The 19969-nt window shown below is 37.8% G+C and overlaps 2 protein-coding genes across 2 annotated transcripts in view; both read left to right on the top strand.

Annotated features, from left to right (window-relative positions):
- Positions 1-19969, top strand: part of LOC146457535 (uncharacterized) — a 55457-nt gene continuing 35488 nt past the window's right edge. Inside the window, exon 1 of the mRNA XM_085091867.1 lies at positions 1-59. The gene's annotated coding sequence lies outside the window, so the exon portion shown is untranslated. The remainder of the gene's footprint in view (positions 60-19969) is intronic.
- On the top strand, positions 3749-13233 carry LOC146457538 (putative adhesion G protein-coupled receptor E4P). The gene is made up of 13 exons (XM_085091845.1): positions 3749-3845; positions 5828-5909; positions 6484-6546; positions 6779-6921; positions 8241-8355; positions 8687-8837; positions 9080-9206; positions 9424-9481; positions 9608-9696; positions 9896-10016; positions 10694-10735; positions 10941-11070; positions 12723-13233. Exons 1-13 carry the CDS (start codon positions 3838-3840, stop codon positions 12800-12802), a joined length of 1209 nt encoding a protein of 402 aa, XP_084947971.1. The 5' UTR covers positions 3749-3837; the 3' UTR covers positions 12803-13233.

Here is a 19969-nt window from a genome sequence, read left to right as displayed (position 1 = left end):
ACAAACAGCCCACAACTTTGTCCCGTTTGAGAGCCATTTATTTTTCATCCCCAAATAAGGTACGTTGACATCTTTATTTTTGAAATGCAAGTCAAGTGGTTAGCTATACGAAAGGGAAAGGTGGAAACTCTAGCTTAAGCTCAGGCTATCGTATTTGTTAGGCGATCAGTTCCCATGGACTTTCGTATCTTCTTTTCGCTTCACTACTTCCCAACATCTTTATCTTAGGAAACGTTGTCGAGGGTTCTTTCTTTGCTGCTCACGAAACTAGGCAATGCGTACAGAGAATATCACCGGAAGTCATCCCTTTACAGCGATAGTTTTTCGTATTACAGAAGCTATCTTGTGAAAAAAAAAAATGGTGGCAGCTGAAGCGAATAGATTTAGCTGCTTTTGAAGGTTACAAATGTGTATCCTCTGTTTCTTTAGCGAAAAAAAGACTACAGCGAAATCAGGTGTGTGTTTAATAAATCCTCCAACCGGGATATTTTTCCGTGGGCCATTTCAACATTTAATAAAATGGTTTCATTTGAACGTCTAAGTCAGTGTGTAACAAGCCCTAGTATTAAATTGCTGTGTTTATAGAGAACCCATATGGAGATGCTGTCGATGGATTATTGCATGCAGATTAGGATGGACAACAAGATGCAGTTTAAGACGACAAATTCACATTGTTTTGGGCAGTTTTAAATAGTAAAGTGTTAGGGATGAAGTTTTAAGAGTTTTTTTTTTTTAATTAAGAGACCAGACAGCTTAAATGCAACATGTGTCTTCCACTTTCCTCGATCGCATTACAAGAGATATTGAGATAAAAGGAAAGAAATCAACGTTTTGTCTTTTTTGTGTTAGCAAACTCACAGCACCTACAACTTTTAAAATCTCGCTCCGGAGTCATTTCTTTTATCTCTTCTAATAAAGTGCGTGAATGCTATATTTTGAAATGTTAACAATTCCATAAAAGCTACACCACAGGGAAGGCGACCGTTCTTGCTTATGCAAAGGCTATCATACTTTCGGGTGGTCAATTTACGGGCATTTTTTGTATTTCGTAATCAACTGAATTATATCTAGTGACGAGATGTAAAACTGTTAAGCTGTTGAAGACACTTTTTTGTGTGACACTCGAAGCGCATTACATTATATACATGTTTCACGATACCTAAAAATGCCGACCGGCGCTTCTCGTATCTTCATTTTGTCACATTACTTCCTTACTTTGAAGGTGTTAGAGGAGAACGTTAAGGGTTCTTTTTTTTTTCTTTATATCTTTTGTGTATCAAGTATAATTTCAAAGGTAAATGTCTTTTCAAGAGCCCTGTTTTAAGTCTTGTCCTGCAACTTTTCAGATCTTGGCCAGCGGTTTTATTTTGTTTTTAACATTTTATAGGGTCTGCCCACGAAACTAGACAATATCTATTAAAAATATAACCAAAGCCGAGAATGAAAAAAATGTAGCTGTAGCGAGTACATTAAGCTGCCTTTAAGATAACAAATGCGTGGCTTCCATTTCTTGAGCGGAAAAAGAGTACAACGAAAACAGGTGCATGTTTAATAAATTGTCCAACTGGGATATTTTTCCGTAGGCCATTTTAACTTTTAATGAAATGCTTTAATTTGACGTCTAAGTCAGAACTTGCCAGAGGTTTTATTTTGTTTTTGCCATTTTATAGAGTCTGCGCACGAAACTAGACAATGCGTACTAACCAAAGCCGAGACCACCCTTTTAGAACAAAAAATTTCAGGGTTATTTTGTGGAAGAAAATGATGAAGCTGATGTGAGTAGAATTAGCTGTTTTTAAATCACAAATGCGTGGCTTCCGTTTCTTGAGCGGGAAAAGAGTACAGCAAAAACAGGTCATTGCATGTTTTATAAATTGTCAAACTGGGATATTTTTCCGTAGGCCATTTTAACTTTTAGTGAAATGCTTTAATTTGACGTCTAAGTCAGAACTTGCCAGAGGTTTTATCCTGTCATTACCATTTTATAGGGTCTGCGCACGAAACTAGACAGTGCGTACTAACCAAAGTCGAGACCACCCTTTTAGAACAAAGATTTTCAGGGTTATTTTGTGGAAGAAAATGATGTAGCTGTAGTGAGTATATTTAGCTGTTTTTAAATCGCAAATGCGTAGCTTCCGTTTCTTGAGCAGGTAAAGAGTACAGCGGCAAACAGGTGTATGTTTAATAAAACCTCCAACAGTTTGCCGTTTGCCAAACATTTAATGAAATGGCGATTAATTTGGACCTCTTAGTCAGTATCTAAACAGCCCTCCTAAATTTCTGTGTTTATCGATAATCCATGTCGAGAAGCTGTTGTTAAAATTATTGCATGCAGATTTTGTCATTGTCTTGCGCAGCTTTAAATTTTAGTGGCACCGTTGTAAGGACGTTTCTTTTATTCAGAGACCTGAACCAGCTCCAATGCATTAAGGTAACAGATATTTTGGTTTATGCTATATTCTTATCAATGGACATATGGTGGGCATTCTTTGTAATAACATTAATCGCATGCTGGATAAAGTTATCGGAATTTTCTGTGAAAACATTATTCTTATCTAGGGCGGGTGCTGTATTTAATGAGAGGATTTTTCCTGTTACATAAAATTCTTCAGAACAGTATAACTTCACAGAAGGAAGAGAGTTCAATTTCTCGAAACGGATACACTTTACGGGGCACCCAGTGGTTTGTTTTAATGGAAGGGCAAGCGACTCTCGTAAACTTGAGCGATTTCAAGAAAGAGGCTTGAGGGCCGTGTATAGGGAGAAACACGCGACTTATTCGCAGTTACTGGGGAGAGAGCCAAGCTACCAACCTTGTTGAATAGGCGTTTACAGGACATTTATATACTTAGGTATGAGATGAAACATAGACTGTGTGTCCAAACAGCATCTGTAATATTTTTACCGATCACACTTCTGGATATAACTTAGGCAATCAGATTTTTCTATTCTTAGATATAACACTGTCGCTAAAGATAGGCACTCTTTGCGGTTCTTTGGACCCAAACTATGCGGAAAACTGTCCGCGGCTGATAGATGTGACAAGACACTCAAAGCTTTCAAAAGCCGTATCCGGACAAAAGATCTTACCAATATAGTGTACACTGGCTGCAAGGGCTGTACCCTCTGCTCCACGTAATGTTTTTTTTTTTTCTTCAACTACAAGTTTAGATTTAATCGTAGATTTTAAAGACTAGATTTTAGATTTTACTTTTGTAACTGACATTTACACACACTTATACAGTATTACTAGTATTACTACTATCACTTTTATTAGTTAGTTTTAAGTTGTATCCCCTAATTAGTATGGGTGTTTGTCCCAGGCTACAAGGCTTGACAGTGAAATAAAGTTTTCATCATCACCATCATCATCAATCTGTTTGGGAAGCACATTACCTCGCCTCAGTAATTTGGATTCAACTGTTAAAAAAATGGCGTTTTCTTTATCGAAAGGTTATCTGAAACTTTCCTAAAATAGAAAAACTAATCCCATTTGTTTTCAGCGGGGCAAAAAGTCGGTAAAAGTGCATAAACACGCCAGCTAGCATTTTTGGGGAGGCCACAATTTGAGCAATAAAATTCCGTTCCTTAAAATTTTCGCCACTTTATTTAACACGTTTGCCGTCAGGTAGTGTAACATCTGGCACACTCCAGCGCTTGAGTTAATTTTTCTAGACCTTGTGTTCGCAAGTTGACGAATCAGTAACTATGAAACCATTTAGTTTTACTTTATTGCTACAGGTGAATGAGCGAAAGGCCCTGGCCAGAAGAGCGCTAGAGTTTATTCGACGAAAAAATAACAGCCTTCATCTTTATTTGAAACAGAGAACGCCATTTATGAACGCGTAAGTTCTGAGTGCAAGCACTCTACGAGGGATACTTTATTTCCTGTATGTGGGAGAACCACTACCTTATAAAAACCAAACAATCTTAAAAACTCTAGAAATGTCACAAAGATATTTTGCTCTAAGTGCGATCTTGGCACATGTTAGTCGGGAGTGATAAACTACACCACTTGGATAGCCACGTTGGCACTGCCGCGGTCGAAGGGTTGACTTTATATACTTTAAGAGGTCGATCCAACGGGACATTTCCCGTCAATGTGATAACGTAGGAAAAGCTCTTATTTACATTTGCAACCCATCTTAGGATTAAATATGGTTAATGACGTACAAGCCAAGGTACGAGCCAATTAAAAAGGAGGCAAGGGAGGATTCATAAAGATTTCAGGCCAATTCTCCACTCCATAAACTGTTAGAAGACTGGGGGGCCTCTCACTCCCTAGATTTTGTAAGTTGTATGTATTTCCGTTTCGATTCTTGTTATTGGTAGGATGTTGATTGACATTTGGTGTTGCCATGCGCTGCATGCGTTGAACTGTATTCTGTGAAGAACTAGGTTTCGCGAGTATTTTGTATATAAATCCTTTCAGTTCGAACCAAGAGTTGTGCTTCACATCGTCCTTTGACAACTGGTACGAGTAATAGATTCTGGGATCGTTTGGGTAGACAGATAGACATCGCGCCAACGAAGTGCATTTTTGGCATTTTCAGTTAGGGGTAGCTCTTTTTAACTAGTTTTCATGTAAAGGAGCATTGTTTCCTCACAACTGAATGCGAAAAAATGTACTTATTCGTCGGTGCAATTTCCATCTGTCTACTCAAACGATGCCATAATTCCTCACCCGTACAGGTCTCCCCATCAATAGTTTCTGGAGTGGGGAATAACGTTTGTAGAGTGTAACCTACTATGTTAATCTTGTTCCATATACCCGTATTTGGTCCTCAGGTGGGTTGAAAAATCCGCGAGGCCAACATCTGAAGCCACGTTACCCGTTGAGTAGACCAATTTCGGTATATTAAAATTCTAGCTTGGCTACGAGGCTAAGGCAAATAAAGCAAAGAAGTACGAATTTAAAATACATCGAAATTGGTCTATTGCGTGCCTTATTTGTGTTGAAAACCCTCTCAGGACAAATAATATTTCGGTCATTTATTCAGTTGAGATCTTTGAATATTGCAAGTGCATTTAGACATTTTAACTCTACCGGCTTCCATAGGATTACTCATCTTTCCGGATGCTACACTGAGTGCTCGAATGAATGTCTCGAAGCACCTCGAAGCACTTTACGTTCTTCGCCACACCATAGGTTTACCCACCCCAACTGAAGGTCGATTGTTTTCTCATTTAACTAGCTTCAAAATGAAAATGTTGAATGGGAGATGTGTAGAGAGGGTGCCTCACAATAAAATGTTTTGTCATTATGATTTCCAGCAATTGTTGGCTCTTTATCCAATACTCAATCGGTAACATGGAAGATTTGTTACCCTTTTTGTACCATTTTGAACAAGAACTCCAGCTAAGAAAAAAAAATTGCTTGGATATGGGGCCCGCTTCATTCAAAAACACAGAAATGGAAATTCATCCTTTAAATAGTAGTGACGATAAAATGTCTACCTTTACATTGATACACAGAACTTTCAGAAACCGCAACTTAATCTCCTTTTGAGTCCAGGAACTTCAAATTGTGGCTCTATGCGTCCCCTCATATTTTAACGCCGAGGTTCGCATCCTTACCTTTTCATGCACTAAGTCGACGTTTCTCATCTCTATGTATACTGTGATGTGACCACTGGTGAGAATGCTATGCAGATTTTTGCGTGTTTTTAGTCACACGAAGACGCGACGTAATTAGTATTTCATTATATAGTGCGCCTTCAAAAAACGGCAATAAAATAGATGGATGGGATGGAATGGGCTGGGAGTTAGGTAGGTAGGCATTTAGTTGTCGGAACATAATATATTGTTTTTTCGTCTCATTTTTCAGTTCCGGTCTCCATCGTGTGTGGTGGTTTCCAAGCAGCATCGTAGTTACTCAAAATGAGTCTTGGCTAGCGGGCACCAACGCGGTAGTCTGTTGTAAATACGTTGTATTTTATAACTCTTTCTGGTTTCATTTTTATTTCCTTGCATACTGCTATTTTCAGCAATGCCTGAAGCGTCCTATTTAGTAAATCCCCAGGCAACATGGACTGAATTAAGAACGTGAAACAGAAATTAAAAATATTCATTAATAAAGAAATATTTGTTGTTCATCTTGTCATGACCTTAAGGCAAGGAAGAAACGTGGTTTTTCAACTCGAATCGAATCCGTGAAGGTTCTGAAACAACGGTAGTATGATCTATCCATTGCGCTGTTTAGAGCTTCATGGCGAGCTTGGTTATTTACCAGGTTTAGTTTATATTTGAAACTTGTCCTGCACTCTGTACATATAAATGATGTAAAGCTTGGTGGTTAGAGTACATGAGCACCTGACAAGCGTTACGGGAAGACATGGGTTTGATTTCCGTAAAAGACTCGTATTTCTTTTTCATGGCAACTAGCAGCTGTAGACTCTTAACCAAATTTTCAAGGTTAAACATTGTTAGAAATGAATAATTATGAACCTTTCTTTTTGGTCTGTTTTGTTTCCTTAAACTTAGTCCCATCAACAACTAAAGAAAGTTTTAAAGGCAGCAGGATGCAAAGAAATGATGTTTGACAAGGTATTTTGAAGATACTGAATGCGACAATGTGGAGGGATTTAAATGAAAAAGTCGATATAAATGCAGTACGGACTGAAAATAAGTTACCGAATCATGTGCACTTTGAGTTCTCTAAATGCATCAAAGGTGTTTAAGGGACTATGGTATCATGGTTGTTTTATTTTTCCACTACTCTCTTAATTTGTTTCCCTTTCCACTCCTTAGGCATTTTGTTGTTATTTATTTTTGACAGAGTGGAAACCTCATCTTAAAAAGTCTTGTTGTGACCAGTGACAACCTCAGGAACCAAGAAATTCAGGAGAAAATGGAAAATGTGCTTCTCTGCATTTCACTCGTAGCGATAATCGTTTACTTCATTGCAGTATCAGTGCTGAGGTAAGAGAAAACATAGAGCCAAAAGTAAATTGTCTGTGAACAATTGCACCCAATAAGAAGTAACGTTAAATCCGTGAGCCCCAAAATTATACATTACACACCTAGCGGCAGGATTTTTGTAACATCCTGCACGTATGTCTGTGGGTGTTTTTGCTGTTCACACCCTAGTGGAACGTCATTTGTACTGTAAATTTAGGTATAAAATAAGTTCCCCAAACTATCTTGTTCAATCTCTGACGAAGTGTGTAGTTATCACACGAAACCGGTCGGATAATAAAACAAGTTAACAAGATTCGTTGCTGTGTGCTGCTCACTAGTACTTATTTTTAAAAAACGACAAGGGACCCAGGTAGTATCCCTGCTGTACACCAAACGCTAGATCGAACTCATCTGATTTTGTATGTCTCTAACCGACAGGTACGAGGGAACCAAAGCAGCTCACCTTCATAGAAACCAAACTTACATCTAAGTAGCTTAAATAGAACGTCGAGATCGACTGTATCGAACGCAGCATTGAACAGAAAAAAAAAACAGTAGAGTTACATGCCAGTGGTTCATGTTCATGCGTATGTCATGAGGTTGTAGTTGGAATGACGCCCTCTATCTTGGCACGAATGTTAATAATGTTCTTAATAAAGAAATTACCAAAGTCATAGGTGAGACTGGCAGATTGTGTGTGAGGTGTATAGAGATCACCACTTTTCCGACCGAGGAACTGATTTACTGCTTTGAATAGCGTAGTTTTTCGCCAAATTAATTAATGGTAATTCATTTGTAAGTCTCTGCAAGTATGTAGTAGCACTAACCTTTAAGGGGGCGTTACACCTGAACGCCATTTTTCCGCCACTCGACATGGCTTTAATGAAAATATCTCGTTCGCGTTTCAAGGAATCCAAAAATCATCTCATTATGTTGTGAATCTGTGTTGTGGGGTATTTTGTGAATTTTTGGTTGATTTTTGGGTATATTTGAGAGGAGTAGTTTTTCTAGAAAGATTGGTAAAATTAAGGGAAATGAGAAATATTGAAGAATTAGTGAAGTTTTAAAATTGGAATTTGTGGTTAATAATTAATAGATGGATACCAGTTAGTCCACTAGCAACCTGGGGTGCGGTTGCGTGGGTATCAACTGTCTGTTAGTGTTCCAAAAATTATTTTCTTTCTTCTATCCCTTCTTAAAACCTATTCAAATTTCATTCAAATTTAGGTGTAACGCCCCCTTAAATACCTTTATGTGAAGATGTATGCGGCATAGCTGTATAGCTCTTTACCATTAATGCTTATTTCCATTGACTGTAGAACAATTGCTCTTTAATGCAGGATAAAAAAGACAGAAAAAATTTTTGTTCATGTAAATTTTCTTCTGTCGCTGGGCCTCGGAATCCTGGTGTATGTCTTGGATAAAACAGTGTTCACCAAAAGAATGGAAAGACCTGTAAGTGGGCAGAAGTGTTTCATTACATCATGTTCCCTGTTGGCTTTTTAAAAAACGTAAAGAAAGAAATTTTTCTAAGATCTGGAGTCATAGTGATCATGAGAGTCCTGCGTTAATCTACCAGTGCGTTGCACTCGAAATCCAGGGCACCCGAGTAAACAGGTTAAGGCTCTGGGAGTGGAGATGGAGCCCTTTAGTCCTTTACAACCTACAACGCCGGGTTTTAGTGCAATACCATTCTAATGCGTGAACCTCTTAATTTTATTTATATTTTAATATTTTTTAATATATATATTTTTGTATTTTAATATTGTAGTTCTTTATCCTTTAGACTCTCTGCTCCGCTATAGCAGTTATACAATACTATCTGCACACGTCGTTGTTTACTTGGATGCTAGTGGAAGGAATCAACCTCTACCTCAAGCTGGTCAACGTATTTTCAACGAAGAAGCGATTCTTGACTTACGCGGCTGTAGGGTGGGGTAAGGTTTTTTACATGTACTGTTAATTGTACAGACTGCTTAAGACGGAGTTAATTTTTCTCTTGTGCTTTTATTAGACGGATACTTCAATAGAACCTGGGAAATTTGCTTACAAAACTGAGGAAATGTTGTTGCTGGCTATTGTATCATTCCCATTGAAAGAAGATAGCAATGCTTCTTATCGTTTTGTACGCTATACATGAACAGGAAGGACGTTTACATGTCGAATTGCTTTTGCGCAGGGATCCCAGCGGTTATTGTGGGATGTGTAGCTGCCGTGAGGCCTTCTACCTTTGATTTGAGAGCACCTCTGACAATGGACATCATGTGTGGATCATTGACCTTCACTTCAACAGTGAACCGAACAAGGTACTTAATATATGAAGATATTAATCGTTATTCGCTGGCTTTACGTTCGCTTGTTCATCGCCCTTACCTACAAAACAACACCAACAACAATAAACAATCAGAAGCTGTTCATCACCCATTATAAGTGGATCAAGATTGATCGATACAGAATAAAAAAATAGCATTAGTGATGAATAAAACCGCCGTTCATTCATTTTTTCGATATTTCCGTCTATAGGTGTTGGCTTAATGGAAGTCTGTGGATTTTCAAGGGACCTGTTTTGTTCTTTCTTCTGGTATGAATGCCCAATTCATTTCTGTTTACTTTCTTGACGGTTGTCATTTCTTCGGAAAAGATTTAATTTTTTTGGCGTTTAAATGTTCCATTTGTTTTGTTCGATTTTCTTATTCCTATCTTTCAGGTGAACTTCGTACTGTTCATCATCCTTTTTCGGGTTATCTTTGGGAAACTGTCTCAAAAATACAATCAAGAGAATATCAAAATTGCAAGGTACTTGTACAGTTAAGCGTAAGATACAACAACACACACTTTATTAAAAAAAATAGACAGTTACAAAGTGTTTATATACCTACCCGCAAATAGCTGAAGCTAGTCGAGGCGGGTAGATGACTTTCATTGCTTTACAACTTTGTTGTCCAGATTTGTTTTGTATGTTAGCAAATTATCATTTTCGTTTTTCTTTTCACAGACAAGGTTTGCACAGTTTCGTGGCCCTTCTTCCTTTGCTGGGAGTCTCGTACATTGTTGGGTTTTTTGTCGAGTTCCGCACCGCTGTAGCATACATGTACATTTTACTGAATTCTACACAGGTACGATAGTTTAAATATTACGGAAGTAACTTAGTTATAATCATGTCCTTAAGATTATGAATAAAAAGCAAAATAAAAGAAAGAAAGAAAGAAAGAAGAAAAGAACCAACGAAATCGCGGTCGACCAGTGTTTCATATGCATTTTTATATGCATTTTTCAAACAAGCATTTTCAAATAATGTAATTTGTGACGATCTGTATTAGCATAAAAATAATATTTTAGTGGTACCATAGCATAGGTTGTGGGTACACGGTACCGAGTTTTTCCAATATTTGTTTTTTGGGGGTTTGCTTGCCAGGCTGTGGTGTGTAATATGATAGTGTTGTACATGAAGTGCGTGAGTCAATAAAATGTCATACAAGCCTGGCTGACCTATGTGCTCATGCTTCTACCTTGTCAGTGTATTCGGTTGTGTAGTGGAGGCAAAAACAAAATGTGCCAATACCGAGGTACGACGAAATCAGTTACGTCTTTCGTAATAATTAAATCAGTCAGATACGGTGGACAAATGATCTCTCCAAAGTTAATAAGAGGAAAAAAGGCATAAAACATTCCGAAGAGCAAAATGAAACCAGTGAAGAGACCAGTGTAGAAACACTTTGTTACAATATACTCTTTCTTTTGGTTGAGCAAGAAGTTATGAGCTGAAGTCTATGTATTTTGCTTTCTTTCATAGGGGATTCTATTCTCAGTCTTTCATTGCCTTTTTGATGAACAGGTAGGAAGTAAAGAGCCAGCTAATTTTGTTTCACTTTTTCCTTTCTTGAAATAAATTAAAAATACACACAGAACGAATTGTAAAACAATATTGATCTTCTGTAGAAAATTGTACAGAAACTTTCGATTTTGGACCCCTTTATGTATAAAATAAAATCATTTACTCAATTCTGAAGTCTACGTTGTTTTTGATGATTTCACTTAAGATACAAGAAGCCTTCAAAAAGTTTCGCGCCGAGCACCAAGCGACAGTAAGACCAAGAGTTTCTCCTGTATCAAAACAGACTCAGCGCCATTTGGAAAAATTTGCGAATGCAGTGAGTTCCCAACAACCCGGTACGTTCTCCAAAAATGTAATTTCTGGCGTTGAGTAAGAGCGTTACGAATAAGGTGGAAATTAGGGAGTTTTAGAAGCTACTACGGCGACGGCAACGAGAACGTCACAAAACAATAGGATATGATGAGAAAAACAAAGGCCCTGCACGTGCGATATAAATTTTGGTACATTTTTCCACCTTTCTCGGCCAAACGACAACGTGAAATAACCAAATTCAAAGTTTTGTGGAAACGTGAGCACATGACGATAATTTTTTAATATCTGTCTCAACTTGAACGCCGTTTTTACCGGTTCTGTTACTGGATAGTTCGGCTGCATTGTACAAGTTGAACGAATTGGAATAATCGCGAAGTAGTACAAGTAACGCACACTCATATTTTCAAGTGACGTTTTCGTTGGCGTTGCCGTTGTGGTTTCTTAAAGTCCCTATTAATATTTCACGGCACGGGACCAGTGGGGGCTGTTATGATGTTGTCACCTGTGGTTTCATTCTTGGCCTTACAATAGTTACCGGTGCATTCTGATTTTGTTGTAAGTTGTGATAGTTGGTTAGTTTTAGTTCTGTAACGATCTTTTTAAAGACGGCACCTACTAATACAGAAGTATTTTTGTGCGGTTTACGACTATGCGGGAAAAGCAGATCTTAGGAAGGGCTATTGAAATCCAAAAAGAAAATTGGGGGTAACCACGCATTTTTCAGAGATAATTGAGCGACAATATTTCCAAAAAGCGCCAAAATATAAAGCAATGTATGGCAGTTTTTCCTAAATAGAAGCTTAGTTATCTCTGAAAAATGCACGGTTACCCTAAGAGAGCTCTTGCTAAGTTCTGCTTTCTCCGCATAGTTTTAAACCGCGCAAAAATATCCCCGTATTAGTGAGCACTACCCATAGGAAACCCGAGTATCTCGAGATGAGCAGAACGTATGTGCAGTAACAAAAGTAGGCACCGTCCTTAAGCTTGTTGCTTAGAAAAATTAGTCAGTCGCTTAGGAAAATATCCTTAAGATCCCGGACGATTAGAGAAACTGTATCGGTCGGGGAGTTTCTTATCCAGTTTTTCCCAAAGGTTTTTTTTCTGGTTTTTACGTATCCGGCCGTGTTACATGATATTTGCTGTATGCTGTATTAGTTTTTGCTTTAGTTGTTTAATCGAGGGTTGTTAAATGACATATGCCACTGGTGTACGGCCGAAGTTGAGAAAATAAATCTAACGGATTGTGCATTATATGCTGTGTGGTGAAGTTGAAATTTATGCTTGTTTTGCATTAGTTGTCTTTGAATTGGATTATATCCTGTTGAGAGTAACCCTCAATAACAAATCAAAATTCTTAGGTTTATTGGTAGCATTCTCAAAAAATAAACGATGGAAATTCATGAAGATTCCAATGGAAACCACAGTTAATTTCGGTGTGCATTTATAGTTAGCAAGAACTTAAAAAGGAATAAACAAATCGATACCAGAGGATAAATAAAACAAACATGTTTTCTTTTTTCGGGGGCGGGGCGGAGAGGAATTGACAGCGCTTGGGATATTATTAGATCTCACGTTTTTTAGTGTTTTTATTTTGGAAAGGGCCGGGTAAGAGACTCTGTAAACTGAGTAAGATTTTTCTTTCTTATGTAAGCTGATTTTCCCTTTACCCACGCAGTGAAATCCGAGATGAGAGCAAACGAAGATGTGAAGATGGGTGTTTGTGAGAGCAAGCTTACGACAGTGGAAACAAAGTGAAAGAACCCAACAACAATATATGTTCCCATAAAATAGTACGTGCATTAGAAGGAAGTCATGTACAATCATTTGACAGCTTATTTCTGACTAATGGTTGACGTTTTCTCCCTTGTACACTTAAAGGGGAAGTAGTATGGGGCTTAAGTATAATTACTCAGGTGATTGTCATTGGTCGAGGATTGTGTTATATCCTGCTATAATCACCTCGCGTAAGGTGATTATAGCGGAGTACTGATTTTCAAAATGGCCGTTTAGTGATTTGTTGATTGTTTTGAGGAAGAAGTCAATACGATGAAAGAAAATGTAATTCCGAAAGTCACTTAAGATGCAGCTTAGTCCGGGGTGACACTTTCCGAAGGCAAGATATTAAAGTTTTACTAGTTGTAATAAAAATCCCTTGTAAATTGCAGTGGAAATGTTGTCAGTGTCGATACCAGTAAAGGCTGGTTTCCATATGATCGCGGATCGCAGATCCCAATAAGGTCTGCGATCGTCTGCGATCCTGCGATCGTGATTGCAGACGATCGCAGAAGATAGAACCATGTTCTATCTAAAGGCTGGTTTCCATATGATCGCGGATCGCAGATCGCAGATCGCAATAAGGTCTGCGAACGCCTGCGATCATATGGAAACTACTTCTGCGATCGTCTGCGATCCTGCGATCGTGATCGCAGACGATCGCAGAAGATAGAACCATGTTCTATCTCCTGCGATCGTCTGCGATCAATTGCGATTGCTTGCGATCTGCGATCTGCGATCCGCGATCATATGGAAACCAGCCTTTAGATAGAACATGGTTGTATCTTCTGCGATCACGATCGCAGGATCGCAGACGATCGCAGGAGTAGTTTCCATATGATCGCAGACGATCGCAGACCTTATTGCGATCTGCGATCCGCGATCATATGGAAACCAGCCTTAAGCTTACAACATAAAAACAACAAATTTAAATTCGTACAAAATTTTTTCTTTGTTAACAGAATGGTTTCACCAACAAAACGAATTTAAGACAGAATTTGAAAGAATGGAAGTAAACGAGATGAAAAAATGGTCTCTAAGTTTCACGTTTCAGTAAGGAGAAAGATAGCAGTTTTTACAAGAAAGTAAGTTTGTTGTCGGTTCGAGCGGCTCTCGACCACCATTTGAACTCACCACCAAACAACAAAAAGTTTTGATCTGGGACAGCTGTGGACTTGTTTAGTGAAGCCAATAAAGGACTTAATTCCTACCTGAGGTCAATTGAATGCTTTTTCTCATTGACACGGCGGAGAAGTAAAGAATACTGACATACTGCTTGAGGCACGAGCAGTTTATCGATTGACCATCTGATTTCGATTGAGCATGTGATCAGCAGACTGCGCGTCTCTGTTCATTGACGCGTGGCACAAACAAACAAACAAACAAACAAACAAAATTGACAATTTTCGGACGGTTCTTGTTTTTCTCTGATAATCACCTGAGTTATTATACTAAAACAATTATTCGCCTCCGGTTCACTAAATATTGGTGAATATTCCCCTCGACTTTGTCCCGGGGAATATTTACCAATATTTACTTGGCCTTCGGCGAAAAATACCTTCACTTACTTAATTTCTAGAACACCGAGAGAGAGAAATCCACTGAATTGCTCAAATTAAGGAACTCAGGATCTGTTCTGGGGCGTTTTGGAAAAGAAAATGCGACAACTTAAAAAAAGGATTTGGATTTCTGAAATGATACCATTTACCCATGAAACTTCTCCTTTGAACTTTTCATTAGCGTAAATACACGAGTCAAGGGGATGGTGGGATGCAGCCGATTATAACAAGCTCTGCACCGGAAATCAATGAATGATAAACCTGTATTAAACTGCCTGCAACAGGCATCTTTTAAGAATTGTATCTCGACCAGCTCTGCGAAGTCTAAAAGCAATCCAAGCTTTCACCTCATGGGTTCTTGCATTTTAGGTTTATCGATAGCTATAAACCAGCTTAGAAAAAAATTGTCCTTGAAAGTTGCCGCCGCACTCGTTAAACTTGAGGGTAAGTTCAATTGACTAATTTTGTCCCTCTAATCTTTATTAAACAATTTTTCACCATAACGGAAAAGAATGAACGAGGTTTAATGGCAATTACATTAAAAATCGTCCTCCATCTGATGAGTTCGTGACGTCACCTCATACAAGCAATTGACTGTCATGCAATCTTTTTTCCGCTAACAACGTCACCACGCCCCTCCCAGTTTTGAAGGGGCCGTATGCCTATGCATCTTGTACAGCTAATGATCATCGCCTTACATAACCGTTATTTAATCACGATTCGCTTGCGGGGTCTAAAAATAGAACATCAGATAAATTCTAATAAAATTACGAGGTGCCTGAAGAAATTAGCTACTAGAATTAAGTTCTTTAAAGGGTAGGTCCTGTTTCATTTAATTTAACGTCGAATTAATAATTGAAACAGCCTTGCTACAAATATTAGTACATTTCTTAGAGAAATCAATATGTAGGTTTTTGACTGATATTCTTTCAAGGCGCTCAACTACGGAAGAACCAATCATAGTTTTAAAATAGTTTATTATCGGTTGATATATGGAGAATAATCACTTTCGATTGACATAGTATTGTTGCATTACCTGACAGATTTTAGATACAAATCAATTCACAGTAGAGGACGTGCTACGTTGCGTTAACAGCAGATACCAGGTAGAAAAAAGGTAACAAGCCTGATGACTTGCACAGTCCATCACAATAATCAAGAAGTTTGTTGGTCGTCATTCAGTGCATATGTAATTGACAATTAACATGCACAAAGGATATATTTGGTATTGTAATTAAAGTGACTAAACTCCTTTGTTGTAGTTTAAAATGCAAAAGTAATTCTCAAGTTTAGGAACGTTGCTTAATCAAGTTTAGAAATTTGGTAATTTAAACTCTTTTGTCAGCTAACTAGCAGTAATTTATTGTAGTTTAAGTGGCGTTCAACGTTAACAGCAAACATACTCTCCGAAATTCTCGTTTGCGATCTTATCCGAAGGATGGCTGTTTGTTTTTCAAGCTGAGACGTCTATCACTTCAGTGACGAGGTGATTTAAATCTAAAGATTGATGAAAATGACTTCCTGACTTGAGGCGTTCAAAAAACAAACCCATACATCGAAACAAAAATGCTCCTGTCCATCGAAGTATGCTTGCATTAAAAGCTTCTCTCAATGTTTCAATTCTACCAGTTTACACGAGGGAGAGGCACCAAACGACAATTAAGAACACAGAATTTTAAAATAACTAAAACAATATTGTAGGAAAGAAGCCTTCATTAAAGTATGGTTTTAACCTAAAGTTGTGTTCTGATTTTCCATTTGAGCAAGAAAGGGTAAACACAAGTCAGATAGGAAATGAAAAGGTTGTATTTAGAGGTTCTTAGATTGTGCGAGTGAACACTGGATGTAGCTTTAAGAACACCATTTAATAGAGGAGCTGTAAAGTAAAATGAAATCCATACTGAAATGTTTCCGGCAAATATCCTGGACTAAAATTCCTTAAGTAGATGTAAGAACGCTCTTTATGTATTTTATAGTTGTTAGAGTTGCACTGCTGCACTTTTTATTTACCTTGTTTTACTTTTAATGCTCTTACATCCTATGATATCCACGGTATGTTCTTTGCTTTTGTGGATTAAATGCGTGGAAATAGTATTCCCTATAGGTTACGCCCTTGCCATTTAATTTCATAGTTGTCTATAGCGTGAGTCAAAATATATTTATATATTTTTTTAGATTAAGACAGTCTGGTCAACTGAAGATTTGACTTGGCATATTTATTACTATATAGTTTCGTACCGCACAAGCTGTACGGCACTCATCAGATAAATAGCCAAATGTAAAATTACAACGTAAAGCTGGTTTAAATATATACAGAATGAGTGGAAAAGCATTAGATCACAACGGTTTCTACTTTTAAACAATAGACGCTTAAAATTCGCGTGACAATGGAAGTAAGCGTGACACTGACTTATATATAGATGACCGGAAATTATAAGTATATAATTTTTTATATATTTAAACGCAAATTTAATTTGACTTCAAAAAATGAATCTACTCTTAATTTAGTGGTATTATCATTTTTAACACCCGCTTTCAGGCTTAGCTCCATTTTCAGTCTTGTTTGCAATTTATTTACACTAAATGAACCAATGGATCTACTTTCTTAACTTCCATGGTATCTCGCTGTACTTTGCAATATGTCGATACAAAGAGAAGTCCAAAGTTTTGTAATGCTTTTTAATTTCGGGAGGGCGTGGGATGAGGGTATCAGTCTCACAAAGAGTATAAATAAGTATTACAACAATAAATATTCACAACTTACAATAAATGACATATTACAATGATAACAGGCTTGACCAGCTGTCCCCACCCAGATGACAAATCTGGTCCACCTTTTTACTTTTCGATAAATACAAGGGATGGGGTTACTTAGCAGCAAAGCATATTCACAGGCTAGTGGCTAGTGCATACCTCATTACTCCACTGAAGAAAAAACGTAGGGTTTTTCCGTGCCCACATAAACGTTCTTTTTGTGTGCGCAGTGAACATTACTATATATGTGTAATACGTACCTTTAGACTTTCGCACATGTACGACTTTCAAAAATCAGTCCATTCAGTTTCTCAGAACTCTCGCTCTTTCCTGTTGCTTACCAGCAGGTAAAGAGACTGTAGAAACTAAACTGGTTTGACAAGTTATTATCTAAAGCACTCAAACCGGATTCAAAAAGTCGTTCTCGTAATCAATCTCGTACTCGTACTCGAGTTTTAAGGTGCCTAAAAAATTAAATAACTGGATTGGTAGTATGTTTAGTATTTGGCGTGACAAACGACAATAAGGAGAAAGTAAAACCAAAGTCAAAATCTACAATCCTTTGTTAAAATGTAGCTAGACAATTACCTACCCTCAACTGAAAAATTGGCCAGGGCATTTTACAGTTAGAAGAGCAAAGCGATGCTCTTTTTTCTTTTTTGCTGAATTAAAATTCAGTGTTTCTAATGTAACATGACATTGATTGCAGGCGCAAATGTATAGATTAAATATGCTGGGGGTTCAATCTTTAAAATTGTATCAATTACTGTGGCTTTATTTTACCTCTCAATTTGAGTTATCAAGTCAGATCATCCAAGCTTATCTTTGACATACTTTGAGCTTACATTATGATCTTCTCTTAGGATAACTCCTGCAGTCCTATTCTGTAATGTCTATAATATGGTCGGAAGACCTTTATATAGGTTATCCCATGCTATGTAACAATCATCGAAAGAAAGAGTTGGATTGGAGTGAATTATATACATTTAGGAGTGTCTTAATTTACTGGACGCCCCCGATGAAACCTTTGTTAACAAGTGAATAATGTGTGGGCTATGATAGTCTTCCATCTATATATACACCAAGCGATTTAGCAGAGTGGACTCTTGTAATACTTGTATCCCTTAACTTAATCTTAGGAGAATATCCAAAACTTAGTGGTCATATAACTGCAAATGACCGGGAGTTATTATTCTGAATACCGAAGCATACGGCCTTAATGCCATTAAAAGCATCATCAGAAAAGCTACTATAATTAATGCTTCCTGATGACATTGTAGGCCTCAATCATTACAAGTGCTACTCCGATTCGTGCAAGTGGTGTCATAATTAACCAGCAATTGCCCTGTTAAGAAAAGAAGTAACTTGTTTCTCGATTGACTTGTACACGAGCACCATTTTTCTTAATGCAACTAAATAAACTATAGCCTCCATTTGGCGCGAAAATATGCTCAAATATTTGTCCGCGGACATTATCTGTTCCGAGAAGCCGGCGAAGAGTTTTCCGAGAGCGAAGTGTGAGCCTCGAGGAGCAGATAGTGTCCAAGGACAAATATCTGAGCATATTTTTAAAGCCAAATGGAGGCTATTGAGGTTATTATCCTTCAAATATTTTTCGCAACATGTGGCAACGAGCTTGAGTATTTGAACATTTCGTTTAAGAACAGTTTACCGTCAAAAACGTTTAGAGCGTATGTTGTTTTCTGATACTGCTTTTTCGACCAGCAGGTTTATCTCTCCTTCTGTCACAAAAGCAAACCGTTCCACCATCTTGACATTAATTTTAATTGTCAACAAGACGCGCCTTGCAGTTTTTGAAATTGGGGAATATTCACTTGGGGAATATCATCGGATATTCCCCAGTTTTAGCTGGGGTTTATTCGGTCACATGAGGCGTTTAGACCAATCGCGCGCGAGCGAAAATATTTGATGGATTAAAACTAGGAATATTATATGACAAGTTATACTTGTTCTAGAAGACTTAGACAAGGCAACTATTCTTTCTGATGAGTATAAACGTTCCTTAATTTCGGAGGCTCTTCGGTGAAATTAACGCGCCATCAGAATACTTCCGGGTTAAATGATCTCTTGAAAATTAGTAACACGATGACAATGTGATTGCACATCAGTAAGAATTTCTATCAGAAAGAGAGATGCTCAGCAGTGGGGAGGAAGCGAATGCAATCATCGCCGTGAGATCGACGGAACATACGAGTTTTCATGACTTAATTTTCATGGTGAGCTCGAAAAGGAAAACGAAATGAATTCTGGAAGTTGTAATCAAATGACGCCCTCGTGTTAGTAGTGTATACTCATGTCTACATTGTTTACACACTATAATGTTCTTTCTATTTGGTCTTGAAAACTAGATACTGGACAGAGACATGAGTTTTAACGATTGTTAATAGAAATTGGGTTAATAAAGTGTCGTTTTAGCACCCCACCCCGACAGTAAGACAGGCATTGGATATCACTAAATCGCACGCTCTCATTGGACGCTTACTATTCGGCTACCAGCTAACATTCCACAGATAGAAAAGCCGCATGCGAAAGATGGTGACAAATCATTCTTGGAAGTTATTTTTTTATGTTACTAACGTACATTCTCATCATACAAGAGTTCTCTTTATAATAAAACAATTATTTTATCCAATCGAGTTTACTTGGCTCGTAGCTAACTTGGTACTGCAACCTTCGTTGGATATGACCTCACGAGCGATCTTATGTCGGGGAATAAATTTTCATTATCATTCTGAAAACTTGGGTTATTTAGGCGTAAGAGGTATACTTCTGACTTTTGACCCTGTTAAATAAAATGTTTATGAGATTGCATTGC

This window comes from Pavona decussata, unplaced genomic scaffold, assembly GCF_977016875.1.
Source record: "Pavona decussata unplaced genomic scaffold, jaPavDecu1.1 SCAFFOLD_241, whole genome shotgun sequence".
In the NCBI taxonomy this organism is placed as follows: Eukaryota; Metazoa; Cnidaria; class Anthozoa; order Scleractinia; family Agariciidae; genus Pavona; species Pavona decussata.
Note: the sequence above shows the minus strand (reverse complement) of the source record. Positions and strands in the feature narration are given on the sequence as shown.